The 19,183-nt window shown below is 46.6% G+C and overlaps 2 protein-coding genes across 2 annotated transcripts in view; one reads left to right on the forward strand and one right to left on the reverse strand.

Annotated features, from left to right (window-relative positions):
• Window positions 1-911: 911 nt before the first annotated feature.
• Window positions 912-19,183, forward strand: part of HSF4 (heat shock transcription factor 4) — a 37,468-nt gene continuing 19,196 nt past the window's right edge. The window contains exons 1-4 of the mRNA XM_039721286.1: window positions 912-1,030; window positions 8,024-8,129; window positions 13,453-14,966; window positions 18,660-18,768. Of these exons, the coding sequence (XP_039577220.1) occupies window positions 14,844-14,966; window positions 18,660-18,768 (232 nt within the window). The 5' untranslated portion in view covers window positions 912-1,030; window positions 8,024-8,129; window positions 13,453-14,843. The remainder of the gene's footprint in view (window positions 1,031-8,023; window positions 8,130-13,452; window positions 14,967-18,659; window positions 18,769-19,183) is intronic.
• TRADD (TNFRSF1A associated via death domain) lies at window positions 1,025-10,854 on the reverse strand. Its single transcript, XM_039721290.1, has 4 exons — window positions 9,718-10,854; window positions 6,956-7,233; window positions 5,175-5,367; window positions 1,025-4,137 (listed from the first exon to the last, which is right to left on the reverse strand). Exons 1-4 carry the CDS (start codon window positions 9,857-9,859, stop codon window positions 3,830-3,832), a joined length of 921 nt encoding a protein of 306 aa, XP_039577224.1. The 5' UTR covers window positions 9,860-10,854; the 3' UTR covers window positions 1,025-3,829.

Below are 19,183 nucleotides of genomic sequence, written 5' to 3' on the forward strand. Positions count from 1 at the left end.
ATTAACCAAACATCTCAACCAGGATTCTATTAGAGATGTACAGCCAGCTCCCTTCAGGGGGTTTAAAATACAAGCCAGAGAAGAAAAAAAATACATATTTTTTGACTCTAGGCCTTAAATTGCTTCATTGTTTGAGTTCATCTCCATACAAAGCCACATGGCCAGACCCCTGTCCAGTGTAAAGCACCAGTGTCATGCACACAGGCTCACAAACCCTCTGATCCCTCTTCTTGTGCCTCCTTGGTTTAAGGATATCAGATACAGTACCAGAGGTTCACCAGAATTTTCAGTTTATCAGCAACTTAAGTGAATTTGAGGCTCCTCATTCTGCCCATGCTCTCTCCTGGTTTCAGAGTCTGGGCAGCTGCCAGGGTGTGGTTCCTTGGGAACAGCAGAGAGACAGTGACCCAGACAGCAGGACAGATCCTCAGTGCTGCACCTGCCTTTGAATGGAAGGCAAAATAAACAGATTTTTTCCTTTCAGACAATCTTGTATCAGGGTATCCTGTCAGGTTTGCTTCTGTCAGATGGCTCATGTCAAAGTATGTCTGGTGAGCATTTTAACCTCACTCTCCTCTTTGTTATCATCTGTTTGAACACTGTAGGTCAGCTATGCCAAAACAAATAATTCAAATTCTCCTTTGGATGGATCTTTTATCCCTTCTGGCAGACTGAATGGAGACTCCTTCAAATCTGAAACATGGTTAAAACTACAAAAACAATCAGTACCAGAAAAAAAAGCCCTCTTGGATCTCTTCCTGTAAGCACATTTTGGCCTGATTCCTGCTGCTTGTTCTATGGGGGTTTTTTTTCTGTTTTAGATTTTATATGCAACTGATTAGCACCTTCATTTGCTTTTAGTATTGTGTTTGATTCTGGAACACTAGCATCACCCCTGAATTTTTCTTTTTCACAGATATATCTCAGTATATGGAGAAGAGCAGTCACTGGGATAAGGCAAATTTCTCCAGCAGCAGCACTGTCCATGGCTTATCTCCCACCATGATGATGATTGCTCCTGGAAAAGGAGGTAAGAAACAGCCACTGCTATGTCCCAAACCATGCCATGCACTTGAGACAATTTCACCATGGAATATTACTGAAAAACCTTTTTCCTTCAAGTCTTTGCAATGAAGGCACCTGTGAATGTTGCTGGAGATTAAGACATTCCAGAAAGGTTGCCAGGGGCTCCAGCACTTAATGGCACTTCTGACAGGGAATTCTAACTGGGAATATGTGAGTAAGAGGAAATACACATGCCAGTTACTGGCAGAAAGAAAACATTTACATTCAGAAGAAAGCATTCATGGTTAGTCCTCTGTAAAACAGTAACAGCAGTAAAAAAGTTTTCTGGACTTGAAGTAGATGCTGAATAATAAGACTTTGTCATTTGAGCATTAACAGATGCTACAAAAACTAGTAATTCTCATACTCAGTGGCTGCCTTATGACTATATGTGCAAGTTGTGCACATAGAGCTAGTCTGAGAGCTTAGAAAAATTAATTGCAAATGAGACAGCAGGCTATGCATATGACCTTCTTTTCTTAAAAAAGTAATTTCTGCAAAATCAAGAGCAAACTCTCTTGCTCTTAAAGTAACTTTCAAGTTTCTGATTTTTAAATTTTTTTAAAATATGATTTGTCAGGTGGGTTTCTGCCAAACAGAGTTCCCCAGGTGGGATTTGGCAGGAAAGCTAAATACTTTGAGGTATGGATCCACAGCAGCCTAAATTAGCTAAGATCAGCACCACTGTGTCAGTCCCAAAAGCAAAACTGTCAGAGAGGTAATTGCTTCATTTTGGGAAGAGCACTGGTACTACTGGAAGGGAGAGGGTAGGATGTGTGAGCAGGAATGGAGGGGATTAAACTGATATAAAATGGCTTAATAAAAGGTGATGGAGCCACAGTCTGCAGAGATGAAATCCTGCTTCCTTGGAAGGTAGGGGCAAGATGGAAGCAGATTCATTCACATCCTGAAAACCTTCTCCTCATATGTAACCCCCTTCCTTTCCTGGTTCTGTATGCAACCTTGGGGGTTCAAAATCTGCAGCAAACAAGTCATGTTTCCCTGGCTTACACTAAGGATGTGAACTCAGCCCATCTGAGGCATGTGGACCCCAGCTGGCTCAAAGCAGCCCATCTAAGTCCTGCCCATCCAGGTCTCCAGTGACTGAAGCTCAGTTGTTGCAGGAGAAGGTACAGGAACATCTCCAGCTCCAGAAGCTTGGATCTGAGCCCACATAATCTGAGGTTATGTTCCTCCTTAGTAATTTACAGCTTTGACTCCAGGGAAGGAGTAAGATGTGAGCTGTGGTTTAAAAGGCCTCAAAGTTGTTCCTACCATGACTTCTAGCAGCCCAATATTGTCATGTGCACACAGACATTGTGTGTGTGGCCAGAGTCCTCCTCTGCACCTGAAAACATTCCCATGGCCCACTGGCCATTCCCACAGATGGGAAGGGGAAAAAAGGATAGAATTAATGGAAAAGTATTAGTAAAAACCTATCAGGAAAGCACTGGGAATACGTCAAAGGTAACTGAGCTGCTGTTGTGCTTCACAGGACCTGTGTCATGCCAGACACTCATTGGTCTGTGCTTTGTCACAGCAGAAGTGCAGCTGCTGTGTTGCAGGCTGCCTCAGCCATACCAGGAGACACTCAGCTTCTCCCACAGGAACTGAAAGTAGGAGTCAGCCCTGGGGTTTGGGAGATTTGTCTCTTAAACCATTTTTACCCTGAAAATCAGTGCAGGTAAATCCAGGCACGGTGGCAGGTGATGTTTGATTGTCACACAGTGACAGCAGTACCAGAGAAAGGCTCTCTGTGGGTCCTGACACCTGTGGGACACAGCAGGGTCAGCTGTCCCCTCCAGGGGCCCAGCAGGCTGAAACATGAGGGAGGGCAGGAGCAGCCAGCTGGGTGTGGTGATTGCTCAGCTCTGTGGGCTGAGGATGGCTTTTGATGCTGCAATGCCCTGAGAGCAGCAGTTCCAAACCAGGCTCCACAGGTAACTTGCTGATGAGGAGACTCTTTTCCTTCCAGCACTGTGTTTTGCCTTCCACAGCTACAGGCTCCCTCAGGCTGGCAGGCAAGAGCCAATCAACACATCACTGTCTGCCACAGATGAGAAAATGTTGACAATCATTGTCTGAATTTGAGTTTGTCCATACTGTTTGTTCAGTGTCTGCCATTTGTTGTACAGCAGCGATCTTCTGTCCTGTGGAAGACTACGGCTGTCCCAAGTAGAAGAAAAGCCTTCAGGTGGTGAGAGGTGGGAAGGAGCTACAACAGAGCAGGGCAGAACAGATACTCTTGCCATGATGTTTTTCAAACAAAGAAGGAAAATAACGTAAAATTGACACTTCCTTACTTTCTCCTTTTTCTTTACTTGATGTCATGGCTGAGGGCAAAAATGTTTTCAATGTAAAAATATATTGCAGCTCGCCAGGTGATGGCCCTGGAGACAGCCTGAGAAGCAGTGGCATTCTCTGCTTCCCAGAGAAATCCTATGAGAAGACTTGCTTGCTTTTCTCCTCTCCCTCATTCTCCCCTTGGGCTCTCTGTCTGGCTGCTCCCCTGCCACAGCCCTGAAGGAAGTCAGGGTGAAAGCCTCTCACCAGCTCACGGGAAGGTAGTGCTGTATTTCTGGAAACACAGTGAAATAAGGCAAGTCAGAGGTCCATGCAAACACAGAACCTCTCCCCTGAGCATTTCCACCTCGACGGAAACCTCTGGGTGATATTCAGGACATTACATTCCCAGACACTGGCAGCAGTTTCATACAGTAGCTAAAGCAGGAAAGCCCTTAGCAATGGCACTGTCCCCTGGGCTCTAGGAGCAGTCCTCACTGGAGTGGAGGCCCAGGAGCTCCTCAGCCAAGCTGACGAGCCCGTTTTCCTCCAGGGCTGCAATCAGCCGTGCTATGGTGGCCTTCTTGCCCTCAGACTGGATGAACCTGAGCAGCATCTGGTAGGCCTGTTCATAGAGTCCCTCGCGGTCGTACTCCAGCGCCAGGTTGTCGATGACAGGGTCACGCAGGGCCCGGCAGGACTTCTGCAGGGAGCGACCCACTTGCTTCCACTTCTTGGACACGGACTTGGCAAACTTCTGGTGGTCGTCTGGTGTGATTGTTCTGTTGTCTGAAAGGGGCAGAGGCCACGTAAGGCACAGAAGTTTCATGGCTGATGTGATGCAGCTTGGGCAGTTCAAGGTTTGGTCAGTATTCTGTGGAGCAGAGTCTGAGCTCCCTCCCAGCTGTTCCCTTACAGAAATCCTCCCACAACAACAAAGCATCTGGGCTTGTCCCTACCCTGCAAGCTTGGCAAGGCCTATTTTCTTTTTTTCTCCCTCAGAACTGTCCTGTGATTTGCCAGAGCTCTTTTGGGGGTTTTTTCGTTTTTGTTTTTTTGGTGTGGTTTTTTTTTTGTTTGGTTTTTTTTTTTTTTTTTTTGGGGGGGTTTTTTTTTTTTTTTGTTTTTTTTTTTGGTTTTGTTGGTTTTTTTTGCTTTTTTTTGACATCCTCTTAACTTGTTTTAGCCTTTCAAAGGCAACTTGGTAAGGTCTTTTTGACAAAGTCCCCTGTTCCCTACCTAAACATCCTCAAAACACTGAAATGCTGACAGGAGCTCTCTCCTCAGCTGTTTAGCACTGGAGACTATACACAGCTTAAGCAAGCTCAGAAATTATCTAGCTTATCTCAAGCTGATACTGCTACTGAGACTCTCTGAAAGCTCTCTGTAGGGACAGGCAGACCCCAAAGCTGGTGAACTGAGGCAGCCTGGACAAATCAGTCCAGTCTGAAAGCAGGGCTGAGGGTTTCCACAGTACCTTCCCCAGTCTGATCTAATCTACACTATTCACTCACCTCAACCAAGTGATATGGAAGAAGATAAAAATACTCTCTATTCTTCCTTTCACTATTAATTTTAAAATGTGAGGAACCTGGAAGAGACACAGACTCTGAAACATCTGGTTCTGTGCCACCCTGGAAAAGAAAACAGGTTGATGCCTGATCTGAAGCATCACAACAATATCTCAGGACTATTGTAATTCCTTTCTTATGGGATGCTGGGAAATCTTTGGTTTATCTGAGGCAGACCCCCATATGTAGTCATAACTCTCCCTCCTGGGCTGTGAGGCAGACCAAGGGCTCTGCTGGTCAGCTCTAGCTACTCACCAAACTGCTGTCCCTGAAAGATGAAGGTGAACTGCGTGGGAAGGGAGCTGCCTTGAGGAGGACAAGGCTGAGATGGGGACTTCAGAGATGAGCAGTCTTTTCCAGCCACATTGTTGTTAGTGCTCTGGTGCAGCATCAGGCTCTTGAGGCATTCCTCCAGCTCCGTGATCTCCTCATCCGGCAGGCGGTCAGGCTGTAACACAAACAGCAGCAGTGACTGCCAGGGCCACCAGCCTGCAAAGCTGTGGTTGCTGATGTCAAGAGAGAAGCAATGAGATATAGCATGAGCTGTCAGCCAGCCAAATGAGGTGGTCTAGTGGGGTTCTGGCTGTAATAGGATGGCTGTAAGTGGATTTGAATCTGTAATGTGATATGAAATAGTCAATCTCTCCCCTCTGGGTTTTTTACCTGCACCAGAGAGTGCTTACAAGTTGCACAAAACTGTTACTAGCACGTGTTCATTTCCAGCAGCCCTCTGAAAGAATTAGAGTGCTCTGCAGGCAGCAAAGCTTCTCCCAACTCCCTATGAGGGTGAGACCCACAGAACAGGGTGATCTGGTCCAACAGCTCATGGCCACCCAAGCAGGCAGCTCCTTTACCCACTTTCTCTTCTCTGCCCCCGCTGCTCCCTGAGGTTTGCTGTTCCTGAGTCCTCACCAAGCCAGTTTTTTTCACCAGCCAAGAGAAAATTAGTCTGACCTCCAAAAAATAAGGTACTGAGAAAAGGAATAAAGAAGGCAAAGCACATGGGAAGAATCAAACCTGGCAGTGCTGTGCCTCAATCAGAGGTAAACACTGTTTAGCTCACTTAGCAGGTACCCAGCCCTGCTCTCAGCTATTGAAGGCTGTGCCCCAGTGCCATCTTTCTGCCTGCTGCAGAAAGGGTCAGACTGAGTCACTTTTGGGGAACTGAGAATAAGCCCATTCCTTTTGTCCAATCAGCTGGTTCAGCACAGGGAGGGAGCAGCAAGCCACAGTTCAGAGGGTATGGGATATCACATGTTGTTTGGTTTGGAGATGAAAGGTTTGAGTTTATTCTCTGTGCTTACAGAAAAGCAACCTGGAAAAACATGCTCCTGTGCACATTGATAAGTGAGTGCCTGTTTCTCAGAACCATTTAGAGGAACCAGAGCTAAAGTTCCAGATGGAAAAAAAAGAGAGGAGGGGAACAAGTCAGTGAGTTTAATCATGTCAAGTGCCTTGTAGATCTCACTGTTCTTGCAAGCAGGATTAGAGTGCCAGTGCCAAAGTATGCAATGAGCCAGATGTCAGATGAGAGAGACTTTGCCTTCAGAAGGGCAGCCTACTCCTGCTGGCAGTAGATGCTGTGTGTGCCCACTCTGACACAAGTTTTTGGTGTGATGTGCAGTGTTTGCACTCACTTCCACTGCTCATTTCCAGGTGCAGAGCAGTGATGGCTCCAGCTAGGGCTGCTCCTCTCTGCCTGCCTCACAGCTGTACCGAGGCACACTTGTGTGTGAGCTGCACTGTTTAGAACTCCTAGTGGGGTTAACAGCCACACTAGCTGTTATATACAGGAGGCAGAGAGAGTTAGCAGGATCTTTGCAGGCTGCTTTAGGTAACTCTATTGCCCTTCCAGAAACGTGCACAGCTCTTTCCTGAGGAAGGGCAGAGCTATTTCTCCACATTAGAGTTAAGAGCTGAAGGACTGAGAAGTTTGTTAACCTGACATGCTGCATCAGAACAAGATCTGCACCCACCCCTGCAAGCCCAGTGCCACCCTCCTCACTGCTGTCCAGCCCCCTCCCTCTCCCGCTCACCTTTTCTCTGTAGATGCACTCCAAGCAACGATCCTCATCCTTCAGCATCTTGTCAAGGTGCTCACTGCCAGCCTTCAGCTCCACTTCCAGAGGCACCGTGGTTGTGGCCAGGGAGAGCTGGAGGTGACTCTGGAGGGACTTCTGGAGCGCTCCTTCGCGGTAGCTGCGCAGGAAGCGGCGGCAGTTCTCCCGCCTGCAGAACCTCAGCTGCACTATCAGGTGGGGGTGGCTGCAGTGCACCTTGAGCATGTCCACACCATTCACGCTGCCAGTGGAGTCTGGCAAGGACAAGGGAGCACAGTCACAGTCCAGGCATGAGCCAGCCCACCCAGACCACACCCATCCACAACAAGCCTGCAATGGAGGAGCTTTTGAATTCTCTTTGTGTAAAGTCCTCTGGGATAGAGAAGTGTGCTAAACCAAGAGGGAAGGATTAAGTTCATGCTGCCCTGCCACCACTGATCCCCATGAAGTATGGTGTCCAACTGAAGATGTATGGAACTACATCCCAGGTAATTATATCAACACTGTTTATTAGGGCAAGTTTAAATTTGAGGTTCCATTTCCAGGGCAGAGAGGGTTATGATAAACTGGTAGCACAGCAAAGTTTTATAGATGAAAGCTCAGTTCACCTCAGTGCCAGTCGGCCTTCAGTCCTTGTGGCTGGAGTTTTATGCAGTGATGGAGGTCCTGGAAAGAAACCCAGTGTTTCCTCTCCACCTGTGCCTAGAGGTAACTTTTGTCTCTCTGAGCCTTTAACACATCTCACAAACAGCAAATGACAGATCCAGCCACAGGGATTAACTGCTTGAGATTGGGCCTTGACTTGTTATTTTTCACAGAGAATTAATTCATGGTAAAATCTAAACAAGGAGAAGCCAGGGATGAACCCTCTGACATTAATGCAGAAGGAGCATGAGCGATGTGGAAACAGAAAATGCCAGGACTTCATTCTTCCTTCTCCCAGCAGAATTTAATTTTTATTAGCTGTGCTCATTATCCTTATCTTCACAGGGTTTTATATGCTGCTGATGAGTTCTAAGTATGTGTTTTTCTCTTTTTTTGCAGCAGAGGCCTATGTGAAGCTGCTGTACTGCTTCCAGACCTGGCTGAACCTTGTGGGCTGTCACTGAGGGCTGTGTGGAGGCAGCAGCTCACACTGGCACTACAGCAGGTATTCCTAAACCACATGTCATGGCATGGAGCACAATCTTACAGCAAGGCAGACTTGTGTGCTCCACCTTAACCAGGGCAAGTGACCTTGCATTTAAAATTTAGTATCCAACAGTGGCTTTACATTTTTACTAAGTCCTGTTTGCATCTGGTCTAGTTTGGACCACATGTGTAACTGACACATGGGTTTAGGCACCTAGAAAAGACATTTTAATTCACTGTGGATGATTTTTTTATCACTTCCTTCATGCTTTGCTTTTTATGAGTGCTTACTAAACAAAATTTCCATAATAGAGCAGGAGGGCTGTGGAGGGAAAGCTGCACAGACATGGAAACCTTTATGAAGAGCTGTAAAGCTGCCTCAAAAGATGGGACTGCGCACCTTTTCATGTCTGAATAAGCATGGTAGGATTTCAGTTTTGTGAGCTGTCCTTTAAATGTGTGAGTAGATTCACATTCCAGTGGCACAAAGCAGCCATAAATCAAGCCTAACTGGACAACTGTGTTAGGCTGCCTGCTTCCTGTTTCCTGTATTTGAATGAGCTGCAAAATGAGCAGGCCTGTATTGGATAAACTGACTTGGCATCATGTCCAGAAGAAACTGCAGAAGAGTTAGACAAGCCCAATTAAACAACAGAGTCTCAGCTGTGTGACAGGTAAAGAACACATGAGAGTCTTTCTAGGTAAGTTTGTTAAACTGTTCAAATTATTATAGTTCACACCCTGCAGTGTGCTTGGTGCAAGGGTGGAGAGAGAACTATAGTTTCATAGCTATTTGCATCTCAAGTAATTTTTTGATGTAAATAGTGTTACATACACCTCAAGCTAATGTGTGTCTGTTTATATCAGAATTTGAATTTGAATTATATCAGAATTTGAATAGAAATTAATTTATACTGGCTATCACTTGACTTAAAAACCAGCTTCTCAAAGCAGGAATCATGTTTCTGTGGTGGTATAAAGACAGCAATTAAATCTTCTTTCACAGCAATTACAATCTTTTCCCCTCTTACATAAATGGGTTTAAATAAATATTCATAATGTTGGATAATTCATAGGATGGTTCAAGTTGGAAGGAAGCCCAGGCAGTGTCTAGCCCAACGTCCTATGCAAAGCAGGGTCAGCTCTGAAGTCAGAACCAGTTGCTCAGGGCTTTATCCAGTCCCATTTGAAAGCCCTTGAGGATGGAGAGTACAGAGTCAGTCACTCTGGGCAACTGCCTGTCTTAATGGGGAAAATAAATGTCTTTTTATCTGGTGTCTACCTCTCATTTCAGTTTGTGCCTCTTGCCTCTCATTCCCCATGCAGCACTATAACCAGTGTGGCTCCATCTCTCCCTCCCACAGCTCTCAGCAGGCTGTTGGTAGGTCCCCTGAAACCTTCTCTTCCCCAGGCTCAACAGGTCCAGCTCCCTCAGCCTCTCCTCACACGAAAAGTACTCCAGCCCCATCCATCTTGGTGAACCTCTGCTGAGCTTGCTCTACTTTGCTGCCTTTCCTAAACAGAGTGAGCATGAGCTCTCCTTGCCCATGAAGGTGAGATTAAAGAAAGGCATGGCACTGCACACCAAGATTCCAGGGGATGGGTACCTGCTAATGCCAGCTTCAGGGCCTTGAACACACAAGGCTTCTTCTGGGAGCTCTCGTAGAGGGATGGCAGAGCGATGGTCTTGCAGGTCGACTGAAGGAAGAGGTAAGCACTGCCAGTCCAAGGAGAGGAGCTGCCTGCCATCTTCAGCACCCTACAGAATCACACAGGCAAGCTCAGAGACCATAAGGGAAGTGGCCTGATGCCAGGGGAGTGCTACAGCACAAGCACAACAGACTTATGGGGATTTACTCTTCACTTCTTAGAGCAGTGCTGATGTTGCTAAAGCAAGCGTAACCTTTGAGGGGTTTACTGTTACTCTGGAAAGCAACCACAGTGGGACACCATATCCCAAAGACAGAAGCTCACAAAGCTTTGCTTTCATTTTCCACTGGAGTTCATTCATTTTATAGTCCAAAGGCACTCTGAAGCAGAGTTTCAGTCCCTGTGCCTCTGACTAGCCCAGCTGGCACAATGTGAAATGACTGAAGCCTGATGACAGCAGTCCTGGCTCTGGCATGCTCCCATGGACTGAAGCCCTATGCAACCAGAGATGTTCTCCTTAAGGTCCTGGTCCCCTGGTTCTTCTCAGAGCTCTTGTAACAGGACACTCTACACAGGCAGGACAAGGGTAATCGTTTTAAACTAAAAGAGGGTAGATTTAGATTAGAGATCAGGAAGAAATGTTTTACAGTGAAGGTGGAGAGGCACTGGCACAGAGAGGTGGTGGATGCCCCATCTCTGAAAATATTCAAGGCCAGGTTGGCCTGGGCTGAGAGACCTGACCTAGTTCACGATGTCCCCGGTCACCAGAGGAGCTGAACTAGATAGCCTTGGAAGGGTCCCTTCCAACCCAAACCATTCGGTGGTTCTGCGACCCAGGGGTGCCCCTCTGCTTTGTTTGTGCCCTTTGTTGTTGTGCCCCCGCAGCGTTAACCCAGCGGGCGAACCCTCCGGTGCATGAGCGCTGCCCCATGCCAGCGCCCGCTGTGGGCTGCTGCCAACACCCAGCCCCGCGCCGTAAGCCGCGCTTGCGATCGCAGCTATTGCCTTCTGCAGGCGTCAGGCCGCTGCCGCTCAACTCCCGTCACAGCCTCGCTGGCAGGGGGCTGTCCCTAAGGGAAAAGCGCTGGAGCAGCCGCCGGCCCCGTCCCGCCTCGCCGTGCCGCCCTCGGGGCCGGCGGCTGCCTAGTGCCAATCCTTCTGGAAACAAAGCATTTACTTGCTAACAGTTTAAGCAAGTGAGTTCATACATTTAAGATCTGTCTGATGGGGCTAAATGAACCTGGACATGCCAACATTTCACTACAAAAGCCAAACCTGAAGCAGTGCTGGCTCCCAGAACCAGGTGGGAACTACAGCATGAATGCTGTGGGGAGCATCACCCACCCATGTCCTGGAAATGTTTTGTCCATGAAGCCAGTCCACCTGCTGTGTATTGTGGGGGTAAAAACAGAATGGCTAGCTGAGCCCCAAGTTTCTCCTCTGCTGACGCTTGCTGAGTTTGTGCCTTCTGGGAGCATCCCATGGGATGAAATCAAAGTGCTTGATGAGCACTTGGAGTTTCATCTTGTTGTTTCCCACTTGGGAAGTAAAGAAGGCAGTGAGGGGAGCGGCTGTGGCTCAGTGGGACTCAGCTGGCACAGAATTGGGGTGTCAGGGTTCAGTGGCAGGTGTCTGGGCTGGAACTCCTGGGTGCTCTGGTTCACAGGGTCAAACCTAGTGGGGCAGGCAATGCCCACAGCCCCCTTCAGGGTCAGCAGGTCTGATAGTGCCAATCCTTCTGGAAACAAAGCATTTACTTGGTAACAGTTTAAGCAAGTGAGTTCATACATTTAAGATCTGTCTGATGGGGCTAAATGAACCTGGACATGCCAACATTTCACTACAAAAGCCAAACCTGAAGCAGTGCTGGCTCCCAGAACCAGGTGGGAACTACAGCATGAATGCTGTGGGGAGCATCACCCACCCATGTCCTGGAAATGTTTTGTCCATGAAGCCAGTCCACCTGCTGTGTATTGTGGGGGTAAAAAAAGAATGGCTAGCTGAGCCCCAAGTTTCTCCTCTGCTGACCCTTGCTGAGTTTGTGCCTTCTGGGAGCATCCCATGGGATGAAATCAAAGTGCTTGATGAGCACTTGGAGTTTCATCTTCTTGTTTCCCACTTGGGAAGTAAAGAAGGCAGTGAGGGGAGCGGCTGTGGCTCAGTGGGACTCAGCTGGCACAGAACTGGGGTGTCAGGGTTCAGTGGCAGGTCTGCCTGGGGGCTGGGGCTGGGGTAGGACAGGCTGCGCTGAGCTGGCAGCAGTCAGAAGGCTGAAAGCATGCTCTTACTGCCAGTGAGATTCACAGCCCTTCTTAATGGCTCCAAAGGCTCTAAGGAAATCATAAAACAAAAGGAGCTGAACACATGAGATCTCATTTTGCCTTAACTCTTTGGCAGATGCGTTAGAGACAGCATTAAAAGCAGAAAATCAATGTCCAAGCTGTCAGGGTGATTGTCAGCAAAAGATGCTGGGTTCCCAGGAAGGAAGCAGGACGGTGTCACTTGGCTGCTGTAGCCGGGCTGGGTGGGAAGGGGGTGTCACTGATATGATGGCAGATAAGATAGCTGAGCTGCTGTGCTGCTGCCACCTCACTCCCCAAGTAAGGAGTCACGTTTCAAAGCAGCACATTCTAGAAAAACATGCAGTCGTGCTCCCCTCTGCGTTAAGCTTTTTGTGTTGCTGCTCCCTTCTTGCTTCGTGGGTTTCACCTCCAGCCCTTCTTTGAGGCTCTCTTGGTGCACAGGTTTTCATTTAAATGAAACCTGTGCTGCTCAGGGAGTGCTGTGGCTCTGGGACCTGGGGCTTCCACAGCCCCAGAGAGGGCATGCCATGAAATGCAGAGTGAGACTGTGAGACTTGGCCCACACTGCAGTGCTGGGAAGGGGAATGTTTGCTTTTAAAAATCTCTTGCTTGGTTATGAGAGGGCTGAAAAAAACATGTCATGGTGGTAGTTTAGTTTGTGCAGAAATCTAGAAGAGAGGTGCAACAATTTTGGAAGAAGGCAAAAGGAAAAGTTAGGTAATGATCTGATGCTCTGAACCTTCTTCCCAGACACTCTTCTGCATTATAACTCACAGGAAAGGTTGATTGAAATACACTTTTCCCTTATTGTGTCAGACATTGTAAGTGTGATTTCTGCAAACTGGAGTCAAAGTCAAAAAAGGTTTTTTTTCCAAACTGCAACATCTTATCCCAGGCAAGGCACTGTCATTAAGCTGCTGGTTTCTACTCTAGGCCTTCTGTTGCACTATCAGTAAAAAAATGGATATGTGAGGCTGTTTTCCCTGCAGAGCTTCTGCTTGCAAAGAGGTTTTTCCCCCACAGTTTGAGAAATCTGTCTCAGCTTTTTGAATACCAGTGCAGCAGTACCAGAAAATTCCCTTGCATTTTTATTACTCAGAGTAGCAAAACCTCACTGTAGGAAAAAGACCATTTTTTCCCAAAAAAGCTTTGATATGACATTTTTAACTTTTGAAAAGTATCACTCAGCTTCTGAGGATTGATTGAAAAAAACTATGAAACAACTGATCAAGAGATTTTCATAATTTTTAAAGTTCAAATTCAAAATATGGTGAAATGTCAAGTTTGATATTTTAAAACCTCCTCCATAGTCCAGTTTGATTTGTTAGTTAAATCCTCATGTGTATCTCTGACCCTTTTTTGATGCTCTTGTTTTATTTTTCTCAACAGGGACTCGAGAATTAATTGCAGTTTTGGAAGTTTTCCCATGTTTAAACCTGACTGAATTGGCAAAATGTCTGCTCCAGTGCCAGAACCGTGGCATTACATCCCAGAAGAAATCCTTGTTTGAATAGTGTGTTATCTTCGAGATGGACACAGAGTCTTCCAGGCATGCAGACAAGGGGCTTCAGCTGTTCTTCCAGCTCTGTGTGGCACTTCTCAGGGGTCAGGTGAGAGGAGTGGGGTCCTCTGTCCAAGCAGGAATAACCTGATCCTTGTTTCCAGTGAGTGTCAAACATCTGCTCCACTCTGCTGTGGCACTGCTGACCTTGTGCCTTCTATGTGTGATGATGTTACCTGGCATGACTAGCACCTGCTTATATAAATTTTGTGTTGCTTGCTGGGTTTTGTCAGTCCCTAATGGTGATTTGGGTTTTAGGGGAAATACCACATTCTTAGTACACTGTTCTAAGTTGTCCTTTGAAAATGGCAAGAAAAATTAATGCATTGTTATCCTTATCATGACACTTACTTATCTTGTCTCTTCTCACGTCCTCACTCTTTCAGTGTTTGGCCTTAAAGGACTCTGTAGGCATTAGGTGAGAACTCTGTTCCATTTTTTAGCAGGAATGTTGAGTTTTGCAAGTTTTTGCTAAGGACCTCAGGAAAATTTAATGTTGATTTTATATTTTATTTTGTTATTTAAAGAGCAGTTTCTGAGTTGAAACTACCCTGGCATTAAGGCACACATGTATTTAGAGCTATTTAAAGCTTTTATATTAATGATAATACCATCTTGTCTAATAGATTCTCTATGTAGTTGCTTTTAGCATCCTCTTTTCTCATGCAAGAGTTAAATAATTTCTGTTGACAAATAAGACAGCAGCTAAACCTGCTTACAATTTTGACTTTTCAAAGTCTTGCTGAAGATATACAGCCCTGAGTCTGCCCAGCTCTCGTTCGTCTATGCCAGCCAAAGTTTAGCACAAGAAAATTCCAATCTAACAACTCAGGTGCCTTCAGAAACCTGTGATTTCTGTGCCTGGGTGTCCCCCAGCCTCTGGGCAGGTGGGTTTGCTCTGGTGCCTTGCCCACCTCCCAGCATAAGGTGGGCAGCACGTGTTCCCTTTGCATGACGCTGCGTATTTATTCACAGCTCTGCGGGATCGGCTGCAGTGCATTTTCATTCTGTGTATTGTTCTCTGGGGCTGGTGATGCCATCCCATTGTGCTGAGTTTTTAAGAGTGTGAGCAGCACTGCTGATGTGACTCCCTGGCTGCCTACTTTCCACTGGCCTGGGATAAAATTGGGTGGCTCATTCTGTGTGGGACGCAGGCGCGTGCAGGGGAGCAGGCGCGCCCAGGGCAATGGGGTCAGTTTAGCTGGGACACTGCAAAGCTATGCAGGATTCACCCAGCTCTCTGGTGATGGATGGATACTCCAGCAATGTCCCAGCCTTCCTGACAAAACTCTGGACGCTGGTGGAAGACCCTGAAACCAACCATCTCATCTGCTGGAGTTCTGTAAGTGCAACAGGTGTTGGGTGTCACCAATGCCTGCAACAACAGGGAGAGCCAGGTGTGAGCCCCAGAGCTGCAGGGCACAGGAGCTGCCCTCTGCTTGGCAGGTGCTGCCCAGTTACTGGCAGGGCGCAAAAAACAGGATTCAAGTACAGACACTTTTGGATAGACTTGGTATTATTTATCTGAAATAGTGTGGCTTTTCTGTTTCAGAGGAGCAACTGTTTTGGGGGTGTTTAAATTATAATATTTACACGTTTCACTTTGAAACATCCTAAAAAATGTCTAAGGTTCTAATTCTAAGAATTCCGCATGCTTTGAGAGAAATATTTTTCACCTTGCTTGAGTCTGCAGCTCCCTGACATTTTCTAGGAAATGTGCAAAGCCCTTAAAAAGTTTCACTGCTGTTTGGTATTATCTCACGTGTGTTTCTTAGCAGCCTCTCACAAATCTCTAGGTGGAAGGCAGCAGATAAACAGCACTCAGACTCAAACCTATAATTTAAACAGATCTCAGACTGGCACCCTAAATCATTTTGGAAGAGCTTTACTTGATTTTTCAATGAGTCTGTGTGATGATCATGGTGATGTGGGTATATATTGTCTGTACAGATTCATAGGGATAGATTGCTTTTATTTGGTTTCTTATTTGTCACAGAGGCATTAATATACTAAGTGCAATCAAAGAAATAAAATTGTTTTTCCCCTTTATAAAACACTTTGATACCACATTGTGCTTTTGACCTATGACTTCTGCAAATAATGTGATTTGTTTTCAGCAGGGAGTTACTAGATAAGCTGTGTGAATAAAATTGTTCTCCAAAATCAAGAATTTATAATACAAGCAAATTTAAAGGGTGGTGGAAAAAAGTCTAAAGCAGCCTTTCTTATATATACTTTGTGTCCAGTAGAGTTTTCATTTAAAACCTGAGACAAGATTGGAGCTGCATTGATATCTGTGACCATGGTTGTTTGATGCTGGTATTACATGGCCATACCTCTGAGAACCACCAAGTTTTAAATAAAGATTTTAAAGCTAGAAATTATTTTCTAACCTGTGTAAATAGTCCCCTCTCTGTTACACTTAGAACACTGTTATTTTTGACTGACCACCACTGTGCTTTGCTTTCCTGCAAACTCTCATTGGCTGCAACAGCATCCTTGGAGGTTTTGGTAAGGCTTTTAGGTGTCTCATTTTCCTATTGTTGCAGGCATCCATGTTTTACATATTCTTCAGCTTCTATACGTTGGTGGTGTGGGAGCTGAGAGATTGTGTGCATACCTAAGATTTCTGGGTTTAAACAGTACTTCTAGAAAACAAGATCTATAAGGAGCTGTGAACTGTTTCTTAGCATGAAGAAGAGGTGGAGGGGAAATGCAGTAATGGTTTATATATACACCAAAGACTGCTGTAAAGTGGAAAGGAAAAGTCTCCTCTCTGTAGCAGAGTCTGTGGTAGATTGGGCAAGAGGTAATTAAATTAATTTTTAAAATGGAAGTGCAGTAAGGGAGAACTGGCAAATTCCTGGACTAGCACTTGTCTTGTCAGAGCACAACATGTCTGTCCTGGTAGTTCTGTCAAAAGCAGTAAAGATAAGCATCTGCCACGATTGTTGTGCTGCAGAGTCAGTTTTGCTTTGGGCAGAGAAGACTTCCAGAGTTTCTCTGAGTTTGTGCTCCCATGGTGTAAAACAGCCGAGGCACAGCTGCAGTGTGGGAACAAACTGACACGGGGAGCACACAGTAACCCCAAAGTTTCTTGTGTTTGTAGGAGCCTTTCTGAGTGTGCCAGCTTTTGTGAGCATTGTGGCCCTGAATTCAAAGGAATGGTCTCTCATGAGAGGCCATAAGGACTTATTGAGGTATACAAAACTCATGCTTCTCATTTTCCATCAGTGGGTCCAGCCTGGGACACACAGCTGTATGCCAGAGTAAGGGGGCTGAAGCACAAGGGAAGCAGAATGAACCAGCTGGGTCCCAGGGCAGTGTCTGCAGCGTTGGGAAAGCCTGATCCCTGCTGTCCTGTCTGCAAACTCTCAAAGACAGGATAATTCCACCATGCAGGTTGTCAGTGAATCTCTTAAATGCTTGATCAGCCTTTGCTTCTGCTGCATAGGGTAAGGAACAATAGGGAAGTCCCAAAAAATGGTTCAAGAGCACTGTTGAGGCACAGTCACGTTCAGTGTTTGCAGTAGTAAGCAAGGAGCAAGAAGTGCAGCTGACCCAAGGTCCCGTGTTAGTGGGTGTTAATTGTTAGAGCTGGCAAATGAGCCTGAGCTCAGAGACAGCTGGCACCATGTGGTGATGGAAATGCAGTGTAGGGCAGCAGGGTTTGCCAGCTGGCTGCAGGCACACACCAGCCCCTCTTTAGTCACTGAGCTATCTCACGGCCCTGATTCACTCCCTGTTTCAGAGATTTCCAGACTTCCCTGAGAGCACCATGGCAGCTGCAGACCCCCTGATGGTGTGAGGTGGGACTCACACCACTGGTACCCTCCTCCTGCACACAGAGCCTGAGGGCTCTTACAAAGCACTGTCCTGTGTCACAAACCAGCCCCTGTGGAGTGCCCACCCAGGCTGACACCTCTGTCTGCTGGTAGTAGCACTGAACACAGCAGGATGACTGTGCTGTGCTGCTCTCAGACCCCTCCCTGCCAACGTGGTGCAGGCTTTGGTGACTTTAGCTCTTGCTTCAAACTCACCTACAGCTGAGGCAAGTCCCTGGTATCTGCTGATGTCATTGCACTGATGTAGCTGTCAGCAGGTAGAAGGCCAGGCAGGGAAAGCACATGGCCTGCAGTGCACTTCTCTGCCAGCAATCCCAGGCAGTTTGCCTTGTTTGGCAAGTCATGGATCTTTGCAATGCAACCCAGAAATGGAAGATTTATCTGATTTACACGTGTGTTGCTAGCTTGGGCTGCAGAGCGTGACTGTCAACATTTTGTGGGTTGCCCTTGTGGCTGTTTACTATTAAAAATAATCAATAAAATGTGCATAGAGCTTCTGGGCAAGTGTCGTGTCTACAGAGATGATTTGCTTCTGGCCTTGCTGTGTTTCTTGTGCCATCTCTCCTGCAGGCAGTGCTCCCTCCAGGACTGCTGTGCTCTGTAGCAGATGGACTGGAGTTAGATCTGAACAAGTAGGTTACTATGGCAGGGGTTATAATGGCAATTCCCACTTTCAGGGCCTTCTTCAGACTCGAGTCTTTCTGTGAAGTCCATGCAAGAGGGCATGATCACAGACTATCTACCAGCTGTTTGGGCACAAAAGTCGGTGGTTTCTTTCTCACATTTCTCACAACTAAGCAGTGACAAAAGGCAGAAAAGGATCAAACCTGCAGCCACAGAGGCCTGACTGTAGCAGAACTGAAGACTTGAGTCTTTCTGTGAAGTCCATGCAAGAGGGGATGATCACAGACTGTCTACCAGCTGTTTGGGCACAAAAGCCAGTGATTTCTTTCTCACATCCAAGACTCTCAACTGAGCAGTGACAAAAAGCAGAAAAGGATCAAACCTGCAGCCACAGAGGCCTGACTGTACCAGAACTGTGAAAGGAACACATCTGTCATTGAAGGCTGTTGTCACTCTTGGCTTCAAGGCGGCAATTCAGAGAACCAGACTTCCCCTGCTGTAGGACTCCTCCTGGACCTCTCGTGGTCAGGGATGCTCCCCTGACTTTGTCCTTCTCTCCTTTGCAGAATGGCACCAGCTTCCATGTGTTCGACCAAGGCCGCTTTGCCAAAGAGGTGCTGCCCAAGTATTTCAAGCACAACAACATGGCCAGCTTTGTCCGGCAGCTGAACATGTGTGAGTGCAGCTCACAGGCATGTGGGCCCCACTGATATGGGAGCCATGGGAGAGAATTGTGCAGAGGAAAGTTTGGGGTCTCATGTATGTGCCACTTGTTGTGGCATTATTGCTTTTGTCAAAGAGGTTCTGCTTCTCAGATCCCAGAGTAGTGATCTCCTTGTGTTTACCTTAAATTCCAGCATGGAATTCTGTTAGATTACGTTTCAGGATGTGGGCTAAGAACCAGGTGTTCTGCTTATGTTGCATTGATTTGATGACCTATTATTATTAATTTTCTATTTTATTCTTTATGGAGTTTTATCCAGTCACCAACTGTGACACCTCCCCCAGAATGTGCTGCTCTTGTGGGTCCTGTGCCCTGAGCTTATCCCTTTCACCAGCCATATCACTGAACTAGTAACAGACAATTCTT

Source organism: Passer montanus, unplaced genomic scaffold (genome assembly GCF_014805655.1).
Source record: "Passer montanus isolate IOZ18808 unplaced genomic scaffold, ASM1480565v1 scaffold45, whole genome shotgun sequence".
Taxonomy (NCBI): domain Eukaryota; kingdom Metazoa; phylum Chordata; class Aves; order Passeriformes; family Passeridae; genus Passer; species Passer montanus.